Source organism: Pelophylax lessonae, assembly GCF_965119305.1.
Source record: "Pelophylax lessonae genome assembly, chromosome: 1".
NCBI lineage: Eukaryota > Metazoa > Chordata > Amphibia > Anura > Ranidae > Pelophylax > Pelophylax lessonae.
Window position 1 is genome coordinate 682,877,111 of NC_138768.1, and position 22,641 is coordinate 682,899,751.

Below are 22,641 nucleotides of genomic sequence, written 5' to 3' on the forward strand. Positions count from 1 at the left end.
GCATCTGTGTGTGTATATGCACACATGCACTGTTCTCTGAATGCACTACAGCTTGTTTAAAAACCAATGCGAATTCTCAGTTAACATTTTTTATTTTGTCGCCTTCACACAGAATATTTCTTTAAAAAATGCCAAATTATCTCCTGTGGTTTTTAGATCAGTGAAACGATTTTCTCATGAGAGAATTTTGTCATTCTTAGAACACTAATAGTCTTTATTTTTGTAGGTATTACCTTAAAAACAACATGGAAACAGAAACATTGTGTTCAGATGAAGATGCGCAGGACTTGCTGAGAGAAAGCCAGATTTCCTTGCTTCAGTTAAGTACCATTGAGGTGGCTACGCAGCTCTCTATGAGGAATTTTGAGCTGTTTAGGAACATTGAGCCCACAGAGTACATTGAAGATCTCTTCAAACTGAAGTCAAAGATTGCTTTCACCAACCTCAAGAACTTTGAAGATGTAATTAACCAAGAAACATTCTGGGTGGCTTCAGAAATTTTAAGGGAAACCAACCAGCTAAAAAGGATGAAGATCATCAAGCATTTTATCAAGATAGCACTACACTGTAGAGAATGCAAGAATTTCAACTCTATGTTTGCAATCATTAGGTAAGTGCTCCATAATGTCCACTATATCATATGTAAGGCTTGTTAAAGTGTATGTATATCCTATCAATTAACTTTTCCTTTTTGTTCCCTTTTGGTTTATTAACCTCAATTTCAAGCATTTTGTTACATTTGTTTGAGAAAATGCAAAAAACATCTGTTGATCATATTGATTGCCCTGTGCCCTCTCCACACTACCTGTGTTTTCTCAAAATGGCTGCTTAGCCCTGCTTTTTCGTATACTGGACTACAGAATGTTTAGACTGATCTGAGAGTCAGTGTTTGGGAAGTTTAGCAAAAGAGAGGGGAAGGGCTGACACCACCACCAAAAAAATTATGTTGACAACCCACAACAGGGTTTAAGAACCAAGTGCATTTCTGACAAATCTACAGGTATTTTTCTCTACTTGCAAGGGTACTTAAAGGAACGAAACACTGGGAAATCTGCAGAGATGTGCTGCATTTTTTTTTCCTTGATAGAAACTTTAGGGAAAGGTTCATTTGGTTGGAAACCCCATAAAGACCCGGGGATTGCTTTTTCTAACCTGTAGTTACTGGTTGCAATGTAGCCTAAGGAAATTTATCCAGAAGAGAGCAGTAACAAACACAGTAACGATTTATAACTCTTTAATGCAGGGAAGCGATTATGTCTGGCGTTTCATATATTAACATTGTTAAAGGTAGTAATGATTTTTTTTATTCCAGCGGCCTAAACTTGGCTGCAGTATCTAGACTAAGAACGACATGGGAAAAGCTGCCTAGCAAATATGAAAAACTTTTTCAAGATCTTCAAGACCTTTTTGACCCATCGAGGAATATGGCAAAATATCGTAATGTCCTGAACAGCCAGAACCTACAGCCACCTATCATCCCATTATTTCCTGTTATAAAGAAAGACCTAACTTTTCTACATGAAGGTACTCACATTGCTGTTTCATTTTTTTATATTTTGTAACAGTGTGTATGCTATTTTATTCAGTACTCTACATTAAGGCTACACCTACACTGGGTGCTCAGCCTCTGTGCATCAAATCCCTGAGCCCAGGAGTCACAGGTATAGCATCCAGCCCCACTGCTGCAGGCTGTCAAAGTCATTGACAGGCTAAACATTGCCACTGCTGGACGCTATACTGAGTGGTACTCTTGTTTAGGACCCTTTTCAGAGACGTATGGCAGTAACATACAGAATACCTGAGCACAAGGCTGAAATTCTACATTTCTGTAATAAAAAATGCAAAGAGCAAACTGGGGAACCTTGCAACAGACTTCACAATTTTTTTTCTATTAAAATGGCAAACACACAAAAGTGTTGACTGTTCAGCTGAGACACCATAATAAGTTGTCCAAAATTTCCCATCATACTTCTCTCTCCCCCTTTAGAGCTTGTCCAAGCATTCATTGAATTTCGGTTATCTTGTTTCATTAGGAAGCTACTGCTTTTATTTACTCTGTGACATCCCCAGTCTTGTAAAATTCTTGCTAAGGGGCAGCTATACGGGAGGAGGGATTAGCAAGGTGTTCTGAGTCAGTTTCTATTGGCATAGGTGTGTCCTCTAAAACTACCACTCCCAATGTGTGGCCAGGCTCTTGGAAATCAAGGGAGCATCATAGTAAAGGAAATCAGCGTATGCATGTGGAACGGGAAAGAAAGGGGTGGGATATAGGCAGTGCTGGCAACACTACTTTGGATTTTAGTTCAGCTAAGGCAGCCCGTAGATGATTCAAATTTCTTTCTTTCTTTCTGCCATAGGGGGTGGGTATTAACTTGGGTACTATCAGCCTGCCTATACAGGGCAGGGACTAGCTGAATTTCCATCCATGTTATGCGCCCAGCCTTTTGCATTTTTCCTGAACAATAAGTGCCTCTGTATGTAGCCAACAACACTGATCACTATATTCTGATGAGAGGGAAGTCTGCCTGCCTCGGAACACAATGGCACAGCGGGAGTGATTTCCCCATCCACATCGGGTGTATGGATGGAGGAATCGGGCAATTTTTTTTTTTTCATTCAACCAACGGGTTAATATATGGTCAGCCTTAGTCCACTCCGTTTCTAGCGGGATTAAGAGTTATTTTTCTGTACTTGCAGTGTTTTTAAAGGGATAAAGCACGGGGGGGGGGGGGGGAAATGTGCATGCATTCCAGTGATGTTTTCAGTTTCAGGTGGACAGAGCTTTTCTGGTGCTTTGCCTGTGGTCTGCCTTATTGAATAAGCCTAATTATATTTACTGATTGAAAATGTTTTACTCAACCAGGAAATGACTCCAAAGTGGAGGGGCTTGTGAACTTTGAAAAACTAAGAATGATTGCTAAAGAAATCCGACATGTTGGTAGAATGGCTTCTGTGAACATGGATCCTGCCCTAATGTTCCGAACAAGGTACTATCTCAGGTTTTGTCAGTTAAATGTAAATGCTTGATTTTTTCCTGAACAGTGGTATGTAGGGGTCAAGCTACAGAAATTCAGTGAGATTGATTTTGATAACTTAATGTAAAGCTACTTTGAAAGTATGTTTTTCCTCTCTCTTCATTCCCAGGCCAATAACTTGATGTGTTGGGAGTTCCCGTCTTCTAGTATTGTTATCAAGAATTGTTTCATTATTCCCATTCCCATTATTTCTAAGGTGTATTACTACCAATGGTTTTGCACAGAGCAGCATCAAACCTCCTCTTTTTGGGTTCCCCACAGGCGCTCTGCTCCTCCTCTTCACGGTGGGAACCCTGAGGAAGCTGTTTCCTATGGAGCCCAACTACAGGTTGGCACCCAAGCCACGCTGCCTGCATCCATATAACACAGACAGCATGGCTTGGCTTGGCTCCACTCTCTGCTCACAGAATTGAATTGACAACAGCAGGAGTTAATGTCGCCCGCTGCTGCCTCTGTGGGCAAAGAGAGAGGAGAGAGACACTACAGACAGACACAGCGCTGGGTAAAGAAAAGACTCAGGTAAGTATACAGGGGGTGAGGGGGGCGATACAGGGATAGTTTTTACCTGAATGCAGAGAACGCATTAAGATAAAAAATGTCCAGCCTTTACAACCACTTTAATCGAAGAGTCTGCTCTTTCACATTACCTTGTTGCAATTAAAGGATAAGTTCACATTTTACAACAGATAATGAAGGCACATGTTTTTTCAGGTAAAAAATGTCAGTTTAATATTTTCTCTTTCTTTTGATGGACACAGCTCCCGATCTTCTTAACCATTATTTATACTGCCCCCTATGGGAATAGGACACTAGGCAGAAAAAAAGTCTGGCTAGGCCTTTAGGCAGTCCCAGGGGGTATACTCCCTCTCTCTATAGGTATTGTAGGTTTTTTTCTGCCTAGTCAAGAGTAAGAACCTAGTTCCTTGCTAGGATCTCTGGTCCTGGCAATTTTTTTTTTTTTTTTTTTTTTTTTTTAGATAGAATTTTTTTTCTCCTGGATTTTTTCCTGGGAGATCTACAATCAACTGCCATACTGGGCGACGGGCTGGATAATCTAGATTCAGTGGTCACCTCAGTCTGGCCAGCGAGCGTGCGCAGACCTCAGCTCCACGCTAGGTCGGCCACAACATAGCCCCACTGGACGAGGGTTGACCTGCGAGGTAAACACCTTGCGAGGTCGCATACGACCGGGTCTCGGCCCAAGTCGCAGCATTCCTCCTGGCCGACAGCACCCCCATTATGATGGAGAGGGGTTCTGTCTGGAGGGGTAACCGCGTGGTTCCTGGTATGGTGAGTAGCTGTCCCCGCTCTCCCCCTGGAGGGTTTTGGGGTAAATGTGGGCCCCTCCTTGGGACGGTCAGAACCCCCAGGTTCCCCTCCTTCCCATCAGGCACCCCCACCTCCTTGTCATCTGTCCAACATCCCCCCCCCCCATGTTAAGGCTGTTTGGGTGGTCTGCTCCACCTCCTGGGTTCCCTCCTGGGTCCCTGGGAGCCTCGTGGTGCCGCCATTTAGTTGTAGCCTGTTTGTTGTTTCTATAAACGGCGTCCATTTTGCGGTGGTTGGAAAATAGCGGCGCCAGTGACAGTGGAGCCCTGTGGGCTGCGATTTTGGCGGTGGGAGCCCCTCCCTATCCCCTGGTGCTGATTCCTGGATCCTTTCACTTCCTGACCGCCGCACGTGCAGTGCAGATAATCCTGGTGGATGCTGATGCCTGTTTCTGCTGGGTGGTGAGTCTGGTGGGGTCCTCTCCCTCTCTGCTGAGGATCACTTGGTGCTTGTGCCTGGTGACCGGGTGGTGCTGCCAGTGCGGTGGGGGTTGTCCCTTAGCAGTTTTTTTCACTTTTTGTGGGGTCCTCCTGGTGACTCTTGGAGTCTTTGGAGCACATCTCCCCACCTGATTCCCCTCTCTGAGGCTGCGGTGCCCTGCGGGTCCCAACCATCCATCGATCCACTAACAGCGGTCCTGGAGTCCCTTGTGTCCCGGGTGGAGGTGGTTTTCGGGCGACGGGCTAGCAAAAAGCGCCCCCTGCCTTCCCCTGCCTCATCTGTCTCATCAGATCCTGAATCTGATTCGGTCGCCGTAGACGTGGGTCACCCTGCTGGGTCTGCAACCACGCGCCCAGAATCCTCTGATAGGAGGATTCCTCCACATTTGCAACAGCGCATGAAAAGGCGCTAGTGGAAGCACTGATTGTATCTGCGCGTGAGACCTTGAAGATGCAGGATTTAGCAGCGACAGAGGCGCAAGTTCCTTTTAGCACTCACAAGTCATCCAGAGCGGCAAAGGTGTTTCCTTACCCCGCCCATTTTGACAGAATTGTTGCTAAAGAGTGGGGGGAGGACCAAAACGTCCCCATGGGGTCCCTAAGTGCTTTACTAGGCGTTACCACTAAGAGGAGTTCCTTCTTATGATGTGGACTGTTCCACCGGTGGTGGACCCTCCAGGTTCAAGATTGTACAAGGCAACAATGATTCCAGGTTGAAGAGTCCCCGGCCTTTAAGGATCTGGCTGACAGGAAGGTGGAGGCTGTGGCCCGCAATGTGTACACTCTGGCTGGTTCAGCACTGAGGCCAGTATTGACCATTGCCCTGGTGTCGCAAACTCTGACGACAGCTCCCCCCCTGCCTTTGCTGAGCTGGCAGACCAGCTGATCCAGGGACTGCAGTTTATCTGTGATGCCTCCTTGGATGCAGCTCCCCTAGTGTCTCTGCTTTCTGTTTGAACAGTGGTCCTTTGGCGTGTCTTTTGACTCAAATGCTGGTCTGCGGACCAGACTTTTAAAAAGGCCTCGACTGATCTTCCCATTCAAGGAGATCTCCTGTTTGGAGCTATCCTTGATGAAATCATAATAGGTCTCACAGGGGGAAGAGTACCTTCACAGGAAGGAAGAGTACCTTTCTTCCGCAGGCTACTAAGGGCAAAAAACCTTGTTGCTGATGTGGGCCTTCCTTTTTGGCTCATAAGTTTTTTCATCCCTCAGGGTCGACTGACTAGTGCTCGAAGCCTTTCAGGGCCTCCTCTGGAGGATCCAAAGGAACCTGGTCTGGCAAGCCGCAAGCTCCTTCAGCATGAAGGTGCGTCCTCACCCGTATCGTGGATTCGGGAACAACTTCACTGCTTTCCTGTCCCGTGGACTTCCCTGGTCAAGACAAGTGGGTCCACAAAGTCATTCGGTCCAGGTACAAGATCGAGTTTCGCTCTTGTCCCCCGGCAAGGTTCTTTCCTTCCAACTTGCACCTGTTCCCCGGACCGCTTACAGGGTCTGTTTGGTGCGGTACAAGACCTGTTAAATCAAGGGTTGATTGTCCCGGTTTCTGACTTCAGAACGTTTTCAGGGTTTTTACTCAAACCTGTTTACAGTTCCCAGGAAGGAAGGCAAAGTGCATACAATCCTTGACCTCAAGGAACTGAACTGCTTTGTGCGGGTGCGCAAGTTCAGAATCTAGTCCATTCTCACGGTTGTGGCATCCCTGCGTCAGGCGGATTTCCTTGCCTCTTTCGACATTAAGGATGCATACCTTCACATTTCAATATGTGCCAGTCACCAGCGCTTCCTCCGCTTTTCTCCGTGGGAGAGGAGAATTATCAGTTTGTGGCGTTACTCTTTGGTTTCGCCTCTGCTCCTCGGGTCTTTACAAAAGTGTTAGCCCAGGTGCTACGCCAACGGGGGATCTCGGTACTGGGCTACTTGGGACAATCTCATTCTGCGAGCGGGGTCTCCTTCTGCTCTGGTGGAAAACCTGGAGATCACAAAAAAAACTCTGCGGGAGTTCGGCTGGAATCTGAATTTTCAGAAGTCTGCCCTGGTTCCATCCACAAAGCTGGAATATCTGGGCCTGACTCTAGGCTCGGCCTTAGCCAGAGTGCTCCTTCCTCTGGACAAACTCCAGAAATTGCAGGCTGCAATTCGTCTCTTGCTGTCCAACAGATGGTCATCCTTCCGGACTTGCATGCGGGTGCTGGGCCTGGGACCTTTGAGGCATTTCCGTTTGCACAATTCCATACAAAGTCCCTGCAAAGGGAAATTCTGACCAAATAGGGTAAGACTCCACAGTCTCTGGACAATCAGATCCTACTAAATCTGGGAACGAAGGAGTCCCTGATATGGTGGCTTCATTCTCTGGCGCTTCGGCTGGTCAAATCTTTCCTCCCCTTGTATTGGACAGTGGTCACCACGGATGCCAGCCCTCCAGAAGCCTCCCTTTAAGAGTCTTCGGGAGATTCCTCTGCTTTCGCTGTCCCAGAAGGTGGCCTTTTTATGGCTATCTCTTCTGCCCGCAGGGTGTCGGAATTGGCGGCATTATCCTGTCGTTCACCTTACTTGGTGGTTCACAGAGATAAGGTGGTTCTTTGCCGCTGTCTGCGTTCATACCAAAGGTTGTCTCTATTTTTCATTTGAATGAAGACCTTGTGTTACCTTCCCTGTGTCCCGGGGCCTAAACATCTGAAGGAAATTCCCTTGCATGCCTTGGATGTGGTCCAGGCAATTAGGGTGTACCTGACAGCTACAGTCTTTCAGGAAGTCAGACTCTCTTGGTGCTCACGGATGGGCCTCGTAAAGTGTTGTCTGCTTCCTCTGGGACCATTTCCAGATGGTTTAGACAGACAGGGATTTAGGCTTATTCCATCAAGGGTCAGGTTCCTCCTTTCCCTGTTAAGGTGCACTCTACTAGGGCGCTTACTGCCACCTGGGCTTTCCGTCATCAGGCGTTAGTGACACAGGTTTGCAAGGTGGCCACTTGGTCGTTGGTGCACACTTTCACAAAGTTTTATAAAGTGGATGTGTTGGCATCTGCAGATGCTTCTTTTGGTTGCAAGTTTTTGCAAGCTGCTGTTGGAGAGGACCTGATCCTCTTCGAAGATGTGTTGTTTTTTCCAAGTGTGCTCCAATTGTTTTGGTTGAGCTCCTGTTACCTGGTCGCTACCGTTTAGCCTTGGGAATTTTTTTGCTGTTCGAATCCCTCATGTTGCTTTGGGACGTCCCAAAGGTTACGAAGATCAGGAGCTGTGTCTGTCAATGGACGAAAGAGAACATTTTTTGTAAAATCCATTTCTCTGATGATCATTGACGGACATAGCACCCACCCCTCTGTGGAGTTCTAATTCTTCAGACACTGCTTGTAACTAAACTGATTGCCTATAGCGGAGAGAGGGAGTATACCCTCTAGGACTGCCCATGGCCGTAGTCAGACTTTTTTTTTCTGCCTAGTGTCCTACTCCTGTAGTGGGCAGTATAACCCAACGGTCATTAAGATCTGAAGCTGTGTCCGTCAATGAACATCAGAGAAATGGCTTTTACAGTAACTCAAAAATCCCATTTGTTTTCTGCAGAGGTTTGCACCAACGATCAGTAGATCGTGGGTGTAATGTCAGGCTCCTCCTGCAGACACTTTCAGCTTTCTGCCCATAACTCTGTATGGGCTTTCTGTTTGAAAGCTGTAGGAAATGTTAATGAACTGCGAGAGCACTCACCAGCACCCTCGCAGTTCATGGAGAACTACAAGCTGTCTGCCGTGGTAGAAGACAGTATTTGTAGTTCATTCATTGACAAATTCCTGTAAATGAATCACATGGCTGTGTGAATGGAGCCCTGCACAGCAATTCTGCTTCTGAAAACCGATGTCGGTTGGGGGTAGAGGATCCCCTGCTCACTCTCACAGGGAAGGGGGGATGGGGGGGTGCCAGGGGGAGGTTGCTGAACATGTTACGTGTTACATCTTAAATATGGGTGTAACATTCAAATACACGCTAACATGTTCAGAAAGGTGAACTTATCTTTTAAGTCTCTTCTACAATACATGCAGTAGGAGCATGGATACAGATCCACTAAATGCTTTGGCTTGCAAGTTGCTATATTCTGAGATTGACGGTTTTCTGTTCAGTTTGTACTTCTCAAATATTAGCTGCGGAAGAAGGTAAAAGGGGATGTTTTTGTCCTACTCATTTTGTAAATGTATTTGTATATGATTATTGGGTCACTGGATTGTAGGAAACAATGCTAGCAGCAGTTGACAATTAGAAGTATGGAAGTTAAGTGTCCTTTTTACTGTATTTTTAATAAAAGCACATCATATAAAACTCTGTATGCCAAATAGAGTTGTGTGGAGCAATAGGTGTCTCTCGCAATGAGATCCTGAAGAATTAGTCAGTAAGCTTCCCATACATTTTAGAGATGTCTGTTGGCTTCTAGTGTGTCTTGTCTCGAGGACTGGGCTTTTCTTTCTGAGCTTGTGATCTTTCTCTCTCCCTTTTCTCTCTGTCTTTGTACCTGTGCTTCTTCCTTCATGGCTATCACTTGCAGGAAGAAGAAATGGAGAAGTTTGGGGTGAGTTTGTTGATGGCCTTAATGCTTACTGCTCATAGTCTCATTCTGCTCATTCGCCGTTTCCCCTTCCTTTTGCTTTTTTTTTTTGGTACCTTTTAACCCTCTGGCTGGTAGACTCTTGCCCATGCTCTTATTTCCCTCCATTTAAAAACTAATTACAGCCAGACTAATCTTGTTTAGGGATCTATAAAGATGTGCAAGCAGCTGATAACGCACTGTGGCCCTAGAAAATACTTTTTTTTTTTTTTTGAATGTCTCAGAGACATAATGCATTAAGCACAATGAATCATCAGAAGGTGATTACAATTTTTTTTTTTTTTTAATTGTACTTGGTTGTCCTTTACATTAGGCTTTTTTCAGTATAAAGAAGTGATGTACAGGAACCTGTTTGAAGCAGTCAGAATTCAGCAGCCTTGAAGGTGCAGACTAGTGGAAGTTGAATTTTGACTGGATATAGCAGCATACCTTTACTCAATGCACACTATACTACGAAATCAGCCCACAATATTGGTTTACAATAAATTTCAAAGATAGTTGACAAAATGTCATGATGATTATTAAACTGTCAGTTTAAATCGATCTTTAGATGCACAGTTAGTTATTTTCTGCTGTCAAAACATATGTTCTGATAGGAAAGGTAAGTGGGAAAAATAAGAAGTGGGTAACTCACAGTAACAAAAGGGATTGCTTCATTCTTTTCTTTAATAACCAGAAAAGGTCCATGTTGCATGGTGATCAAACCAACCCTCCTCATATACTAACTGGCTACTTTACTTACCACAGAACATGAGTAGTTAACACAGTAACTGTCATCAAGCCACCCACCAGCTACTTCTCAAATTCCATGACCGCAGTTAAACCATCCTGATTTTGCAGCATGAGCTTTTCTTATTGACGATTATATATGTTTATTTGTACTTCTATAGTGAATGGTGTGTATGGCTTAGTTTGCACTTATTTTAAAAGAAGAGCTACAAGAGCCTTCTAGTAGCAAATCTATTAGGGGAGGATTTAAGTTCTAGGCTATATATTTTGGGATGAATGTACTTTTCTTAGAAACTTCTGCATTTAATAGAGATTTAAAGCAGAAAAAAATCATTTGATTCAAAACCAAAAATTTATTCTTTTGCAGCTTATCAGTCATTGGATGTGGTGGCTGCATAAGTTTTCTGTTTTTAGTCTTTTTTTCCCTCTGTTTTCATCTGGAGATCTGGCCAGTAACACACCTCCTGTGTTAGAGTGCCCCCACTCTGGATAAGGGAGTACAGGGGGCACATCTACACGGCAGGACTGTCAGTCTGGGGGAGGGGAGTGTTGGATGAACTATCAGATTTAGATACCCTTACTAATTGAAGCCAAATTCCAGCTCAGTCAAAGCAGTTTTCTCTTTCGTTCATTGACGGACACAGCAGCTGATATTTTTAACCATTGGGTTATACTGCCTCTACAGGAGTAGGATACTAGGCTGAAAAAAGTCTGGCTACGCCTATAGGCAGTCCCAGGGGGTATACTCCCTGTCTCTGCCGTAGGTACTCAGTTTTGTCTGCCTAGTCAGGAGTAAGGACCTAGTTCCTTGCTGGGATCTCTGGTCCTGGCAAAATCTTTTCTTGTAGATAGATTTTTTTTTCTCCTGCTTTTTCATGTGAGATCTACAATCAACTGCCGGACTGGGTGATGGGTTGGATAATCTGGATCCAGTGGTTACCCCAGTCTGGCCAGCAAGCATGCGCAGACCTCAGCTCTGCTCTAGGTTGGCCGCAGCATAGCCCCACAGGACGGGAGCTGACCTGCGCGTTAAACGCCATACGACCGGGTCCCAGCCCAAGTCACAGTGTTCCATCTGGCCAACTGCCCCCCCCCCCCCCATTTTGATGGCAAGCCATGCCCTCCTGGTTCCTTGTATGGAGAGGAGGTTCTGTCTGGAGTGGTGCCCGCCTGGTATGGTAAGCAACTGTCCCCCCTCGCCCCCTGGAGGGTTATGGATTGGAGCGGGCCCCTCCATTGTACAGTCAGACCCCCAGGTTCCCCTCCCTCCTGTTAGGCACCCCCCTAACCTGTCCCCCCATTTTACCCCCCCTCCACTAATGCTCGCGCTGTGTGGGTGATCGGTACACCTCCCGGGGTGGAGGTAGGGCGCTATGCTGGCGATGGGGGTGCACCCCCAGCAACCAGGCGATCAGCTGTGCAGGGGGGGTTCGGCTTGGTGGGTGCTCCTGCCAGGGCCCCCTGTCCTGCTTGTGCCGGTTCTGAGGCCTAGGGATCCCTGGGAGCCTTGTGGTGTCGCGCAGGGCCGCCATTTTCTTGTAGCCTTTGTGCTGCAATGCACGGCGGCCATATTTGTGTAGTCCGGCGGTCATTTTGCAGTGGTTTGCCATAGAAAACCGAGGCGGCCGTGACAGTGGAGCCCCATGGGCGGCGATTTCGGCAGTGGGAGCCTCTCCTCATCCCCTGGTGTTGACTCCTGGATCCTTTCCTTTCCTGATCGCCGTACGTGCATTGCAGATTCTCCTGGTGGTTGCGGTGCCTGGTTTCTGCGGGTTGGGGAGTCTGGTGGGGTCCTCTCACTCTCTGCTGAGGATTGATTGGGGCTCGGTGACTGACAACTGGGTGTGCTGCCAGAGCAGTGGGGGGGAGGGGTGTCTCTTAGCTCTTAGTAGTAAAATGTTATAGCGAAGTAAACTGCGGTAAAATATACGATCCAGGGCAGCAACTCAAAAGTGAGATATACACCAATAATTAATATAAAACGATGTGCTAAATGTGATTAAGGTTAATGTTGACATTTACAAAGAACAAAATAATTTATTTACAAAAAATATATATAAGTGTAATAATATTGTGACATTAAAAAACAAAAAAAGTGAACAGTACACTTGATTAACGTGAACACCAGTGCCAGTCCAACAAAATATAAACTTGTATGTCTCCAACCATGTAAATGACACATGGACTGAATCTGGGAAAAAACAAAATTTCTCTTACGTCCTCCGACAGTCGCCGCCTCTTCATATTCGTCACATATGGGGTATTAGACTTTGCTCCGAAGGAGTAGCTAGGCAACAGAATATGTTAACAATAAAGCTTTAACATATCCCACCCTCAAGGGGTGGTCCCCTCAGTCAATACCCTCCTACTTCCTGCAACCATATCTCAGTTTTAATGTCTAGCTTGTCAGGAGTGGCTGGCTCTCTCTGTGCTGGGACTTTCTGTCCCAGACTCTTTCTTCTTTTTAATATTTTGTTTGAGTTTTCTCTCTATCTTTACTTAGCTGTTATTTTTGTCAGCATTAGTTAGTTCTTCGGACGAAGAGGATCATGCGGACTGGGTCTCGGGCTGATCCCCCTGGTCGCAGGTCGTGGGTCAGTGGCTTCCCAGTCTGCCATCGAGCGTTCAGCCAGGTAACGCTCCTGGCACAGTGAACGACCCATCCCTGTTCGGTGCAGGGATGATTGGTGAGGTGGCTACCTCACCGGACGCTGTGCGGTTTCTTAACCTCCATTGTGTGCGTCTTGAATTGCGACTCTCCCTGCCTCATGTGCAGCGGCTTGTTCGCCTGTGCGGGTTCCCCACGCCATGTGAGGTAAGTGTATTTATGTGGGGACCTGTCTGTCTGGGGGGGTCTCAGTCTGGGACTGTGTAACCTGCCTTTAATCATACTGCTTGTCTCCCTATCTCTCGGCTGCATGCTGTGGGCTGCAAGGGGGGGGGGGGGAGCTGTATGACACTGTGTGTGTCAGGCTGGGCAGTGTGAGAAGCTGTGTGCTGTGGGGCATGTTTTTTCTTGGCATGTTTGGGCATATACAGCGATCGCTGCGGCGATCTAACATGTATCCTTATATATTGGGATGTAATGTGTGTGTTTTTATGCACTGTGGAGCGGCGTTTTCGGCGCCAAACGACGCCATTTTACCGGCGCCCGCTCCGGCCGCATGGTTTACATGCACGGCGGCCATTTTCTTGTAGCCTCCATAGGCTTACATAGAGCGCCCTGGCAGCATCACTTCCTCTTTCCAGGAACACCGATCGAGGCAGCAGCAGCAGCGGGGTCTCAGGTTTTATCCTTCTGTTCTTGCTATCCATGTGGGGGTCTCATTGTGCCTGAGTGTGGTGCGGTGGGCTGCGCTTGCCGCGCTTGCTAAAAGGGGGCAGTTAACCCTTGGTTGTCTGGCATTACAGGGGCAATGGATTCTCAGGAGGGCAAGTTTCCTACAGTATTGGTGGAAAGCCAGGGGACCGCTGTTTCCCCCCCAGGGGGGGATTTAGCCACTATTGTGGCTGGCCTTGCTGCCCAGGTGCAAATGCTGGTGGCTGCTCAATCTACTAAACGGCCCAGAGTTGCTCTGTCCTCTGATTCTGAGGGTGAAGGTGATGGGGCTGTTCTGGCAGGGACCTCCTTATCGGGGTCCCGCTCCTCTCTTGATCTAGTAGGGTCTGAGGTAGAGGCTGAAGTTGAGGGGGTTGATAATTCTCCCCCTGGCTCGCCTGAAGAGCTTGCAATCATGGATGAGTTGATTGCTTCCATTAAGCAGACGCTACGTTTGCAGGACGAAGTGTGTCCCCCCGCTCCCTTGGCGGCTTATGGGACGCAGAGGAAACGCAGGACGCCGCAGGTTTTTCCCTGCAATGCTGATTTTCAGCGCGCTGTTAAGGATCAATGGTGCGATCTGCGCAAGCCTTTTGCGGTACCAAGTAAATTCAAGCTGCGTTATCCTTTCTCGCCTTCCACTGATGAACGGTGGTGTGTGCCTCCGCCAGTGGATCATGCAATTGCGGTTTTGAACAAAGCCACTGCGATTCCTGCAGAGGGTTCCCCTGTTTTCCGTGATGCCACGGATAGGAGACTGGAGTCTCTTGCCCGTCATACTTATTCTGTTACGGGTTCTATGCTTAAGGCTCTGTTTGCTTCTCTCATGGCGGCCCAGGCGATCGCAAGTTGGACGCAGATGCTTAGGCGCGTCCTAGTGGCCGATTCGGCCTCGGCGGCGACCCTGGATATGGTGGATCAGATCCACCAGGGTGTCATGTATCTGTGTGATGCGGACCTGGACCTGATTCCGTTGGCTGCACGTGTGCACAGCGTGGCGGTGTTGTCTCGCCGCCTGGTTTGGTTGAAATGTTGGTCGGTGGACCAATCTTCACGTAAGACCTTAGCCAATCTGCCTTATGATGGGTCTCGCCTTTTTGGGGAGTCCCTGGATGTGTTGATTAAGGGGATCACCGGGGGTAAGAGCACTCTCTTGCCCCATTTCCCCAAGGCTAAGGGGGCTTCTGGGAAGAAGCATGCTAATTTTCGGCCCCCTCAGGGGTCCTTTCGTGCCTTTCGGCCGCACTACAAGGGCAAACCGTTCAAAGGCCAAGGCTCTCAGAAGAAGCCCTGGTCTGGGAAACAGAAGTCCGGCCAATCCGGACCTGCAGCCCATAACAGTTCGGCCTGAAGGGGCGCCCTCACCCAGTTTTGGGGTGGGGGGACGCTTGCTCGGTTTTCTTCAGCCCTGGTTGGCCCGTGTGCGGGACAGATGGGTTCTGGAAATCGTTCGATCTGGTTACAAGATCGAGTTTCTCTCTCGGCCGGAGAGCAGATTTTTTCCCTCAAATCTTCAACTGTCTCCAGAGCGCCTGCGGGATCTGCACCTGGCGGTGCGGGACCTGAGGGCTCAGGGAGTGGTGGTTCCGGTGCCTCATCGGGACAGATTTCGGGGGTTTTATTCCAATCTGTTCACCGTGCCCAGGAAGGAGGGCAAGGTTCGTCCGATTCTGGACTTGAAGGCTCTGAACCGCTCTGTGCGGGTTCGCAAGTTCCGCATGGAATCCCTGCGCTCGGTGGTGGCTGCCCTTGTTCCGGGGGAATTCATGGCCTCCATCGATTTGAAGGATGCGTACCTTCACATCCCCATATTCGAGGGTCATCAGAGATACCTTCGATTTGCCATTGCGGAGGATCACTACCAGTTCGTGGCGTTGCCCTTTGGTCTCGCCTCGGCTCCGCGGGTCTTCACCAAGGTGCTTGCACCGGTTCTGGCATTATTGAGGGCCCAGGGCATTTCTGTCCTGGGGTATCTGGACGACATTCTGGTTCGGTCCGCGACCAGACAGGGTCTGGAGGAGGACCTGTCTGTCACAATGCAAACTCTGCATGAGTTTGGTTGGACGATAAATGTTCCAAAGTCGACACTGAGTCCGTCGGTTCGTCTCCCCTATCTGGGAATGATACTGGACTCGGTGCAGGCGAAGGTCTTCCTGCCGGAAGACAAACTCAGGACTCTTCAGGAGGAAGTCAGGTCCCTCAGGGACGTTCCACACTCGTCTCTGCGGACGTGTATGAGATGTCTGGGATTGATGGTCTCGGCCTTCGAGGCGATTCCTTTCGCGCAGTTTCACACGCGGGGTCTCCAAGCGGAGATCCTGTCCAGGTGGGACGGGCGACCTCAATCTCTGGATCTTCAGATCTCGTTGAGTCATCGCACCAGGGAAAACCTTCTGTGGTGGCTCCAGTCCCCGTTGGTGTCCGGGGGCAAGTCGTTTCGTCCGATCTCGTGGACGGTAATCACCACGGATGCCAGCCTGTCGGGCTGGGGTGGTGTTCTGGGCGTTCTGTCCGCCCAGGGGACCTGGTCGGAGGGGGAGTCTTCCCTCCCGATCAACATTCTGGAATTGCGTGCGATAAGGCTCTGTCTTCATCGCTGGACGGACCGGCTGCAGGGCTGCCCGGTTCGGGTGCAGACGGACAATGCCACGGCGGTGGCCTACATCAACCACCAAGGGGGCACCAGGAGTGCCCGAGCGGCTCGAGAAGTGGCCGACATTCTATCTTGGGCCGAGACTCATGTCCCGGCGATAACGGCGGTTCACATTCCGGGAGTGGAGAACTGGCAGGCGGACTATCTGAGTCGCCAGACCCTGGATCAGGGGGAATGGTCTCTCCACCCGGCTGTCTTCCAGATGTTGTGCGCGAAGTGGGGTCTTCCAGATGTGGACCTGTTCGCGTCTCGCCTCAACTACAAGGTGAAGAGGTTCGTGGCACGGACGCGCGACCCTCGGGCAGACGCGTCGGACGCGTTAGTGGCCCCGTGGCATCAGTACAGGCTGATGTACGCGTTTCCACCGATTCAGTTGCTGTCCAGGTTCCTTCGCAGGTTACATTCGGAACGCAGCACGGTGATTCTTGTGGCACCGGACTGGCCTCGCCGGTCCTGGTACGCAGACCTCGTGAATCTGGCGGTCGACGCCCCTTGGCGTCTGCCTCTTCGAGACGATCTACTGTCTCAAGGACCGATTTACCATCCTGCTTTACAGTCGCTGGCTTTGACGGCCTGGCTGTTGAGACCGAGGTCCTGAAGGAGAAGGGTCTCTCTCCAGAGGTCGTTCATACTTTGATCAACGCGAGGAAGTCTTCCTCGGGGAAGGTTTATTACCGTACTTGGAAGGCCTATTTTGCCTGGTGTGAGTCCAGGGGGTTTTCACCCCGCACGTACTCGGTTTCCCGTGTGCTGTCTTTCCTTCAGACGGGTGTCGATCAGCGTTTGGCGCTGGCTACGATAAAGGGTCAGGTGTCTGCGCTGGCCGTTCTGTTTCAACGTCCCGTGGCTTCCAACTCCTTGGTTGGCACCTTTATTCAGGGTGTGCGGCATCTGGTTCCTCCTAGGAGGGATCCTTTGCCCCCTTGGGACTTGAATCTCGTTCTATCTGTGTTACAACGTGCTCCTTTTGAACAGATCAGGGAGATCTCGTTGTCTATGTTGTCCAAAAAGGTCGCCTTTTTGGTGGCGATCACTTCGGCTCGCAGAGTGTCGGAACTGGCGGCTTTGTCCTGCAAGTCTCCGTACCTGGTTGTTCATTTGGATAAGGTGGTCTTGCGACCTAATCCTTCTTTTCTGCCGAAACGAGTTTCGGAATTCCATCTTAACGAGGATATTGTTTTGCCTTCGTTGTGCACGAAGCCTAAACATCCAAAGGAGATGAGATTGCACTCTCTGGATGTTGTTCGGGCGATAAGGGTTTACCTTAAATCGACTGAGTCTTTTCGTAAGACGGACTCCTTGTTTGTTCTTCCAGAGGGTCCTCGGAAGGGCATGGCGGCTTCGGCCTCTACCATCGCCAAATGGATCAGGCAGACCATTGAACAGGCCTATGCCTTGCAGGGGAAGGTTCCCCCTGTGCCTGTGAAGGCGCACTCTACTAGATCTCTGAGTACGTCTTGGGCCTGCCGTCATGGGGCTTCTGTAGCCCAGGTGTGTAAGGCGGCGACTTGGTCGACCGTGCACACTTTCACAAAATTCTACAAAGTAGATGTTCAGGCATCGGCGGATGCTTCCTTTGGCCGCAAGGTTCTTAGTGCGGCTGTTCCCTAGGGTCCCTTGTTGGGGAATCCTGGCTGTTGGGATAGTTTTTTGTATCCCCTGGGTTTTTTGTCTTTTCCTGGGTTGTTGCTCCTGTTGAGCACTTATTTTTGCTGTTGCCCAGCTGGTTTCCTTCCTTTGGTAAGGTTCCTTTCTTTGATGTGGAGACTGCGTTGCCTTTCGGCGCGGATGCGTTTCCCACCCCTCATGTTTGCACTGCTTTGGGACGTCCCCATATGTGACGAATATGAAGAGGCGGCGACTGTCGGAGGACGTAAGAGAAAACGGAATTTTTGTAAAATCTTACCTGTAAAATTCCTTTCTCTGAGTCCTCCGACAATCGCCGCCCCCGCCCCTCTTTTGGGGTTTGAATGTATACTCTACTGCTATTCCACTAAAACTGAGATATGGTTGCAGGAAGTAGGAGGGTATTGACTGAGGGGACCACCCCTTGAGGGTGGGATATGTTAAAGCTTTATTGTTAACATATTCTGTTGCCTAGCTACTCCTTCGGAGCAAAGTCTAATACCCCATATGTGACGAATATGAAGAGGCGGCGACTGTCGGAGGACTCAGAGAAAGGAATTTTACAGGTAAGATTTTACAAAAATTCCGTTTTCCACCACCGGTTGCAGTATCCACCACCACTAAAGGATGACCTGCTTACCAGAAATTCAGACCTCAAGGGTCTACATTGCTTAGGGTATATCCCAACCAAGGTCTTTATCTCCAAGGGAAATTGAAGGACTCTCCTCTGTACCTTCAACTTAAATTCAGCTTGGCAGCATTTCAAAGGATGACACTGAGTTTGGGTGTCAGCTGTCAGTAAAGTTTCCCCAACTTCTATTCTTGTTTCCTCCTACAGCTCCGTCCGTCTCAGGCAGGATGGCTCCCCTCCTCCTGCGCACAGCTTGGTGCCAGCCTGTGAGCGGATCCCCCGCAGACTACAACTCCCAGCAGGCTCAGCAGACTGTTCAAAGTGTTTAAACAGTGCTGTAGACCCTTGAGGTCTGAATTTCTGGTAAGCAGGTTATCCTTTAGTGGTGGTGTGGATACTGCAACTGGTAGTGAAAGTTTTGTTTTTTCACGGATACAATCCATGTGTCATTTACATGATTAACGAGTGCCAGTCCAACAAAATATAAACTTGTATGTCTCCAACCAAGTGTACTGTTCACTTTTTTGTTTTTTAAATGTCACAATATTATTACACTTCTATATATTTTTTGTCACAAATTATTTTGTTCCTAGTTAATGTTAATATTAACTTTAAATTTCACATTTAACGCAACATCATTTTATATGTCCCTTAGTAGTGTTTTACACTTTTTTGTGGGGTCCCCCTGGTGACTCATGGAGTCTTTTAGAGCACATCTCCCTACCCGATCCCCTCTCTGAGGCCCTGGGGCCCTTCAGGTCTCAACCATCAATCGAGGCACTGACGGCGGTCCTGGAGTCCTTTGTGTTCTTGGTGGAGTTGGCTTTTGGGAGATGGGCTGGCAAAAAAGTGCCCCCCGCCTTCCCCTGCGTCATCTGTCCCCTTAGATCCTGAATCTGGTTTGGCTGCCGCGGACGTGGGTCACAATGCATGGGTCTGCGACCACGTGCCCTGAATCCTCCGATAGTGAGGAGGATTCCTCCACTTCTGCAACCGCACATGAAAAGGCACTGGGGGACGCACTGATTGTATTTGTGCATGAGACCTTAAAGATGGAGGACGCAGCTGTGACGGAGGCGTAGGTCCCCTTTGGCACTCACAAGCCATCCAGAGCGGTAAGGTGTAACCTTTCCCCTCCTATTTTTTGACAGAGTTTTCACTACAGAGTGGAGACAACCAAAGCATCCCCTTGGGGTCCCTAAGCGCTTTGCTAGGCGATACCTCTATAAGGAGTCCCTTCTTAAGAAGTAGATTGACCTCCGGTTCCCAGATTAAACAAGGCAACTATGATTCTGGTTGAATCCCTGGCCTTTAAGGACCCAGCTGACAGGAAGGCGGAGGCTGTGGCCCACAAATATGTACACCCTGGCTGGTTCGGCACTGAGGCAGATATTCACCATTGCCCTGTTGTCGCAAACTCTGACCGGGTGGGCTAAGCTTTTACACCATTATGTGGAGGGAGAACAGCTTCCCCCTGCCTTTGCTGAGCTGGTTGGGCCTGCTGGTCTAGGGGCTGCAGTTGATCTGTGATGCCTCTTTGGATGCGGCCCCCTAGTGGCTCGGCTCTCTGTTTAGACAGTGGTCCTTCTGCGTGTCTTTTGGCTCAAATGCTGGTCTGCGGACCAGACTTTTAAAAAGGCCTTGACTGATCTTCCTGTTTAAGGAGATCGCCTGTTTAATTATGTCATCCAGGGTAGCACCAAAGGTCTCACAGGGGGAAAGAGTACCCTTCTTCCACAGGCTACTAAGGGCAAGGACCCTTGTTGTAGACTTGGGCCGCCCTCCTCGGCTCATTAGAAGTTATTTTTTTCGTCCCTCAGGGTCGACTGACAAGGGATCAAAGCCCTTCAGGGCCTCCTCTGGAGGATCAAAGCAAACTTAGTCAGGCAAGTCAATAGTGGGCTTCTCCACACCCGAGGACAAGACCCCTTCAGCTTGAATGTGTTCCCTCCCCTGTATCTGGGGTGGGGGGACATCTTCGCTGATTCCCAGACCCATGGACTTCCCCGGTACAAGACAAGTGGGTTCTCAAAGTCATACGGTCCGGCTACAAGATCAAGTTTTGTTCTTAACCTCGACCAGCTTCTTTCCTTCCAACGTGTGAATGTCCCTGGTCCGTTTACAGGCTCTCTTTGGGGCGGTGCAAAACCTTTTACTTCAAGGGGTGATTGTCCCGGTTCCGACTTTGGAAGGTTTTCAGGGGTTTTACACAAACCTGTTTACATTCCCCAGAAAGGAAGGCAAGGTGCATCCAATCCTGGACCCCAAGGTGCTGAACTGCTTGTGCAGGTGCAGAAGTTCAGAATGGAGTCTCTTCGCATGATGATGGCTTCCCTGCATCGGGGGATTTTCTTGCCTCCATAGACATCAAGGATGCTTACCTTCACATTCCAATATGTGTCGGTCACCAGCGCTTTCTCTGCTTTGCCATGGGAGAGGAGCATTATCAGTTTGTGGCATTACCCTTTGGTCTCGGGTCTTCATGAAAGCGTTGGCCCCGGTGCTAACATTGTTACGTCAGGAGGGGATCGTGGTCCTGGGCTACTTGGGCAACCTTCTTCTGTGAGCAGTGTCCTAATGTGCTGGTGGAAACCCGGGACATCTCCATATGGACCCTGAGGAAGTTTGGCTGGATTCTGAATCTTCAGAAGTCTGCTATGGTTTCTTCCACAAAACTAGACTATCTGGGTCTAACTCTAGACTCTACCTCAGCCAGAGTACTCCTTCCTCTGGACAAACTCCAGAAACTGCAGGCTGCAATTCGACTCTCGCTGTCCAGCAGATGGTCATTTCTCCGGACTTGCATGCGAGCACTAGGCCTGATGGCGTCTATCTTTGAGGCGGCCTCGTTTGCACGGTTCCATACGAGGTCTCTGCGAGGGAGATTCTGATCAAATGGGACAAGACTAAGCAGTCTCTGTACAAACAAAACCAGTTGAGCCGGGGGGGTGCAAAAGGGTCCCTAATCTGGTGGCTTTGTTCTCCGGCAGGGCAAATCTTTCCTCCCCTTGTATTGGACGGTGGTCACCACGAATGCCAGCCTGTCTGAATGGGGAGAAGTTCTCGAAAGAAATTCTGCTCAGGGGGTCTGAACCCTGGAAGAGCCCAGACTAGCTCAATATCCTGGAGCTCCAAGCGATCAGACTGTGCCTGGAACATTGGACGGATCCTCTCCAAGGATGTCCAGTGTGCATTCAATCAGGCAGTGCCACAGCTGTGGCTTATGTCAATCACCAAGGGGGAACAAGAAGTGTCCTGGTTGCTCTGGAGGTAGCTGGCATTCTCAGGTGGGCAGAACGTTTGTTCCAGCCCTTTCCGCCGTATACATTCCCAGAGTGGAAAACTGGCAAGCGGATTACCTCAGTCGGCAGGCGTGGGATCAGGGGGAATGGTCTCTTCATCCCGAGGTGTTTCATCAGTTGTGTTTCTGGTGGGGCACCCCCGAGGTGGATCGGTTGGCGTCTCGGCTTAACAGAAAGGTCCAGAGGTTCATGGCATGGTCACGTGATCCCCGTGGGGTCAGTATCGTCTGATTTGGGCCTTCCCTCCTCTCAAGCTTCTGCCAAAACTTCTACGCAGGATTGAGGCAGAAGGAATTCCGGTTATCTTAGTGGCCCAGAACTGGCCTCGCTGGGCTTGGTACGCCAATCTGGTGCGGCTAGTCGCCGACGTTCCTAGGTAGCTTCCCCTTAGGGAGGATCTGCTGTCCCAATGGCCAATCTTCTTCCACACTGCTTTACAGTCACTGGCTTTGACGGCTTGGCTGTTGAAAGGCAGGTACTGAAGGATAGGGGGTGGTCTGAATCGGTGATTCCAACGCTGGTAAAAGCGAAGCAATCTACTTCTAGGAAGATCTACCTTCGTATGTGAAAGACGTACATCGCCTGGTGTGATTCCCTTGGGGTTCACCCTCGCTTCTTCTCGGTGGCTTGGATCTTTACCTTCCTTTAACAGGGGGGTTGAACAGAAATTGGCCTTGAGTACCATCAAAGGCCATGTATCGGCTTTGGCGGTCTTCTTTCAACTACCCTTGGCCACACACACTCTTTGGTGAGTACCTTTCTTCATAGTGTTCGCCATTTGATTACTCCAGTGCGGTCTCCGTTGCCGCCTTGGGACCTCAATTTGGTGCTTTCGGTCCTCCAGAAGTTTACCCAGGCCAAAACATCCCTAATGTAATTGCTTTTCATGCCTTGGATGTGGTTTGGGCAATTAGGGTGTACCTGGCAGCTGTGGAGTCTTTTAGCAAGTCAGACCCACTATTTGTGCCTACGAATGGGTCT

General features: G+C 49.1%; 1 protein-coding gene across 17 annotated transcripts in view; it reads left to right on the plus strand.

Moving 5' to 3' along the window:
* RAPGEF2 (Rap guanine nucleotide exchange factor 2) overlaps window positions 1–22,641 on the plus strand; it is a 455,748-nt gene that overhangs the window by 413,792 nt on the left and 19,315 nt on the right. For 15 of the 17 annotated variants that reach the window (XM_082243629.1, XM_082243614.1, XM_082243627.1 and 12 more), the window contains 4 exons: window positions 227–610; window positions 1,313–1,524; window positions 2,864–2,987; window positions 9,341–9,364. In XM_082243629.1, the coding sequence (XP_082099755.1) occupies window positions 227–610; window positions 1,313–1,524; window positions 2,864–2,987; window positions 9,341–9,364 (744 nt within the window). The remainder of the gene's footprint in view (window positions 1–226; window positions 611–1,312; window positions 1,525–2,863; window positions 2,988–9,340; window positions 9,365–22,641) is intronic. The other 2 variants (XM_082243624.1, XM_082243626.1) reach the window with 1 other exon arrangement.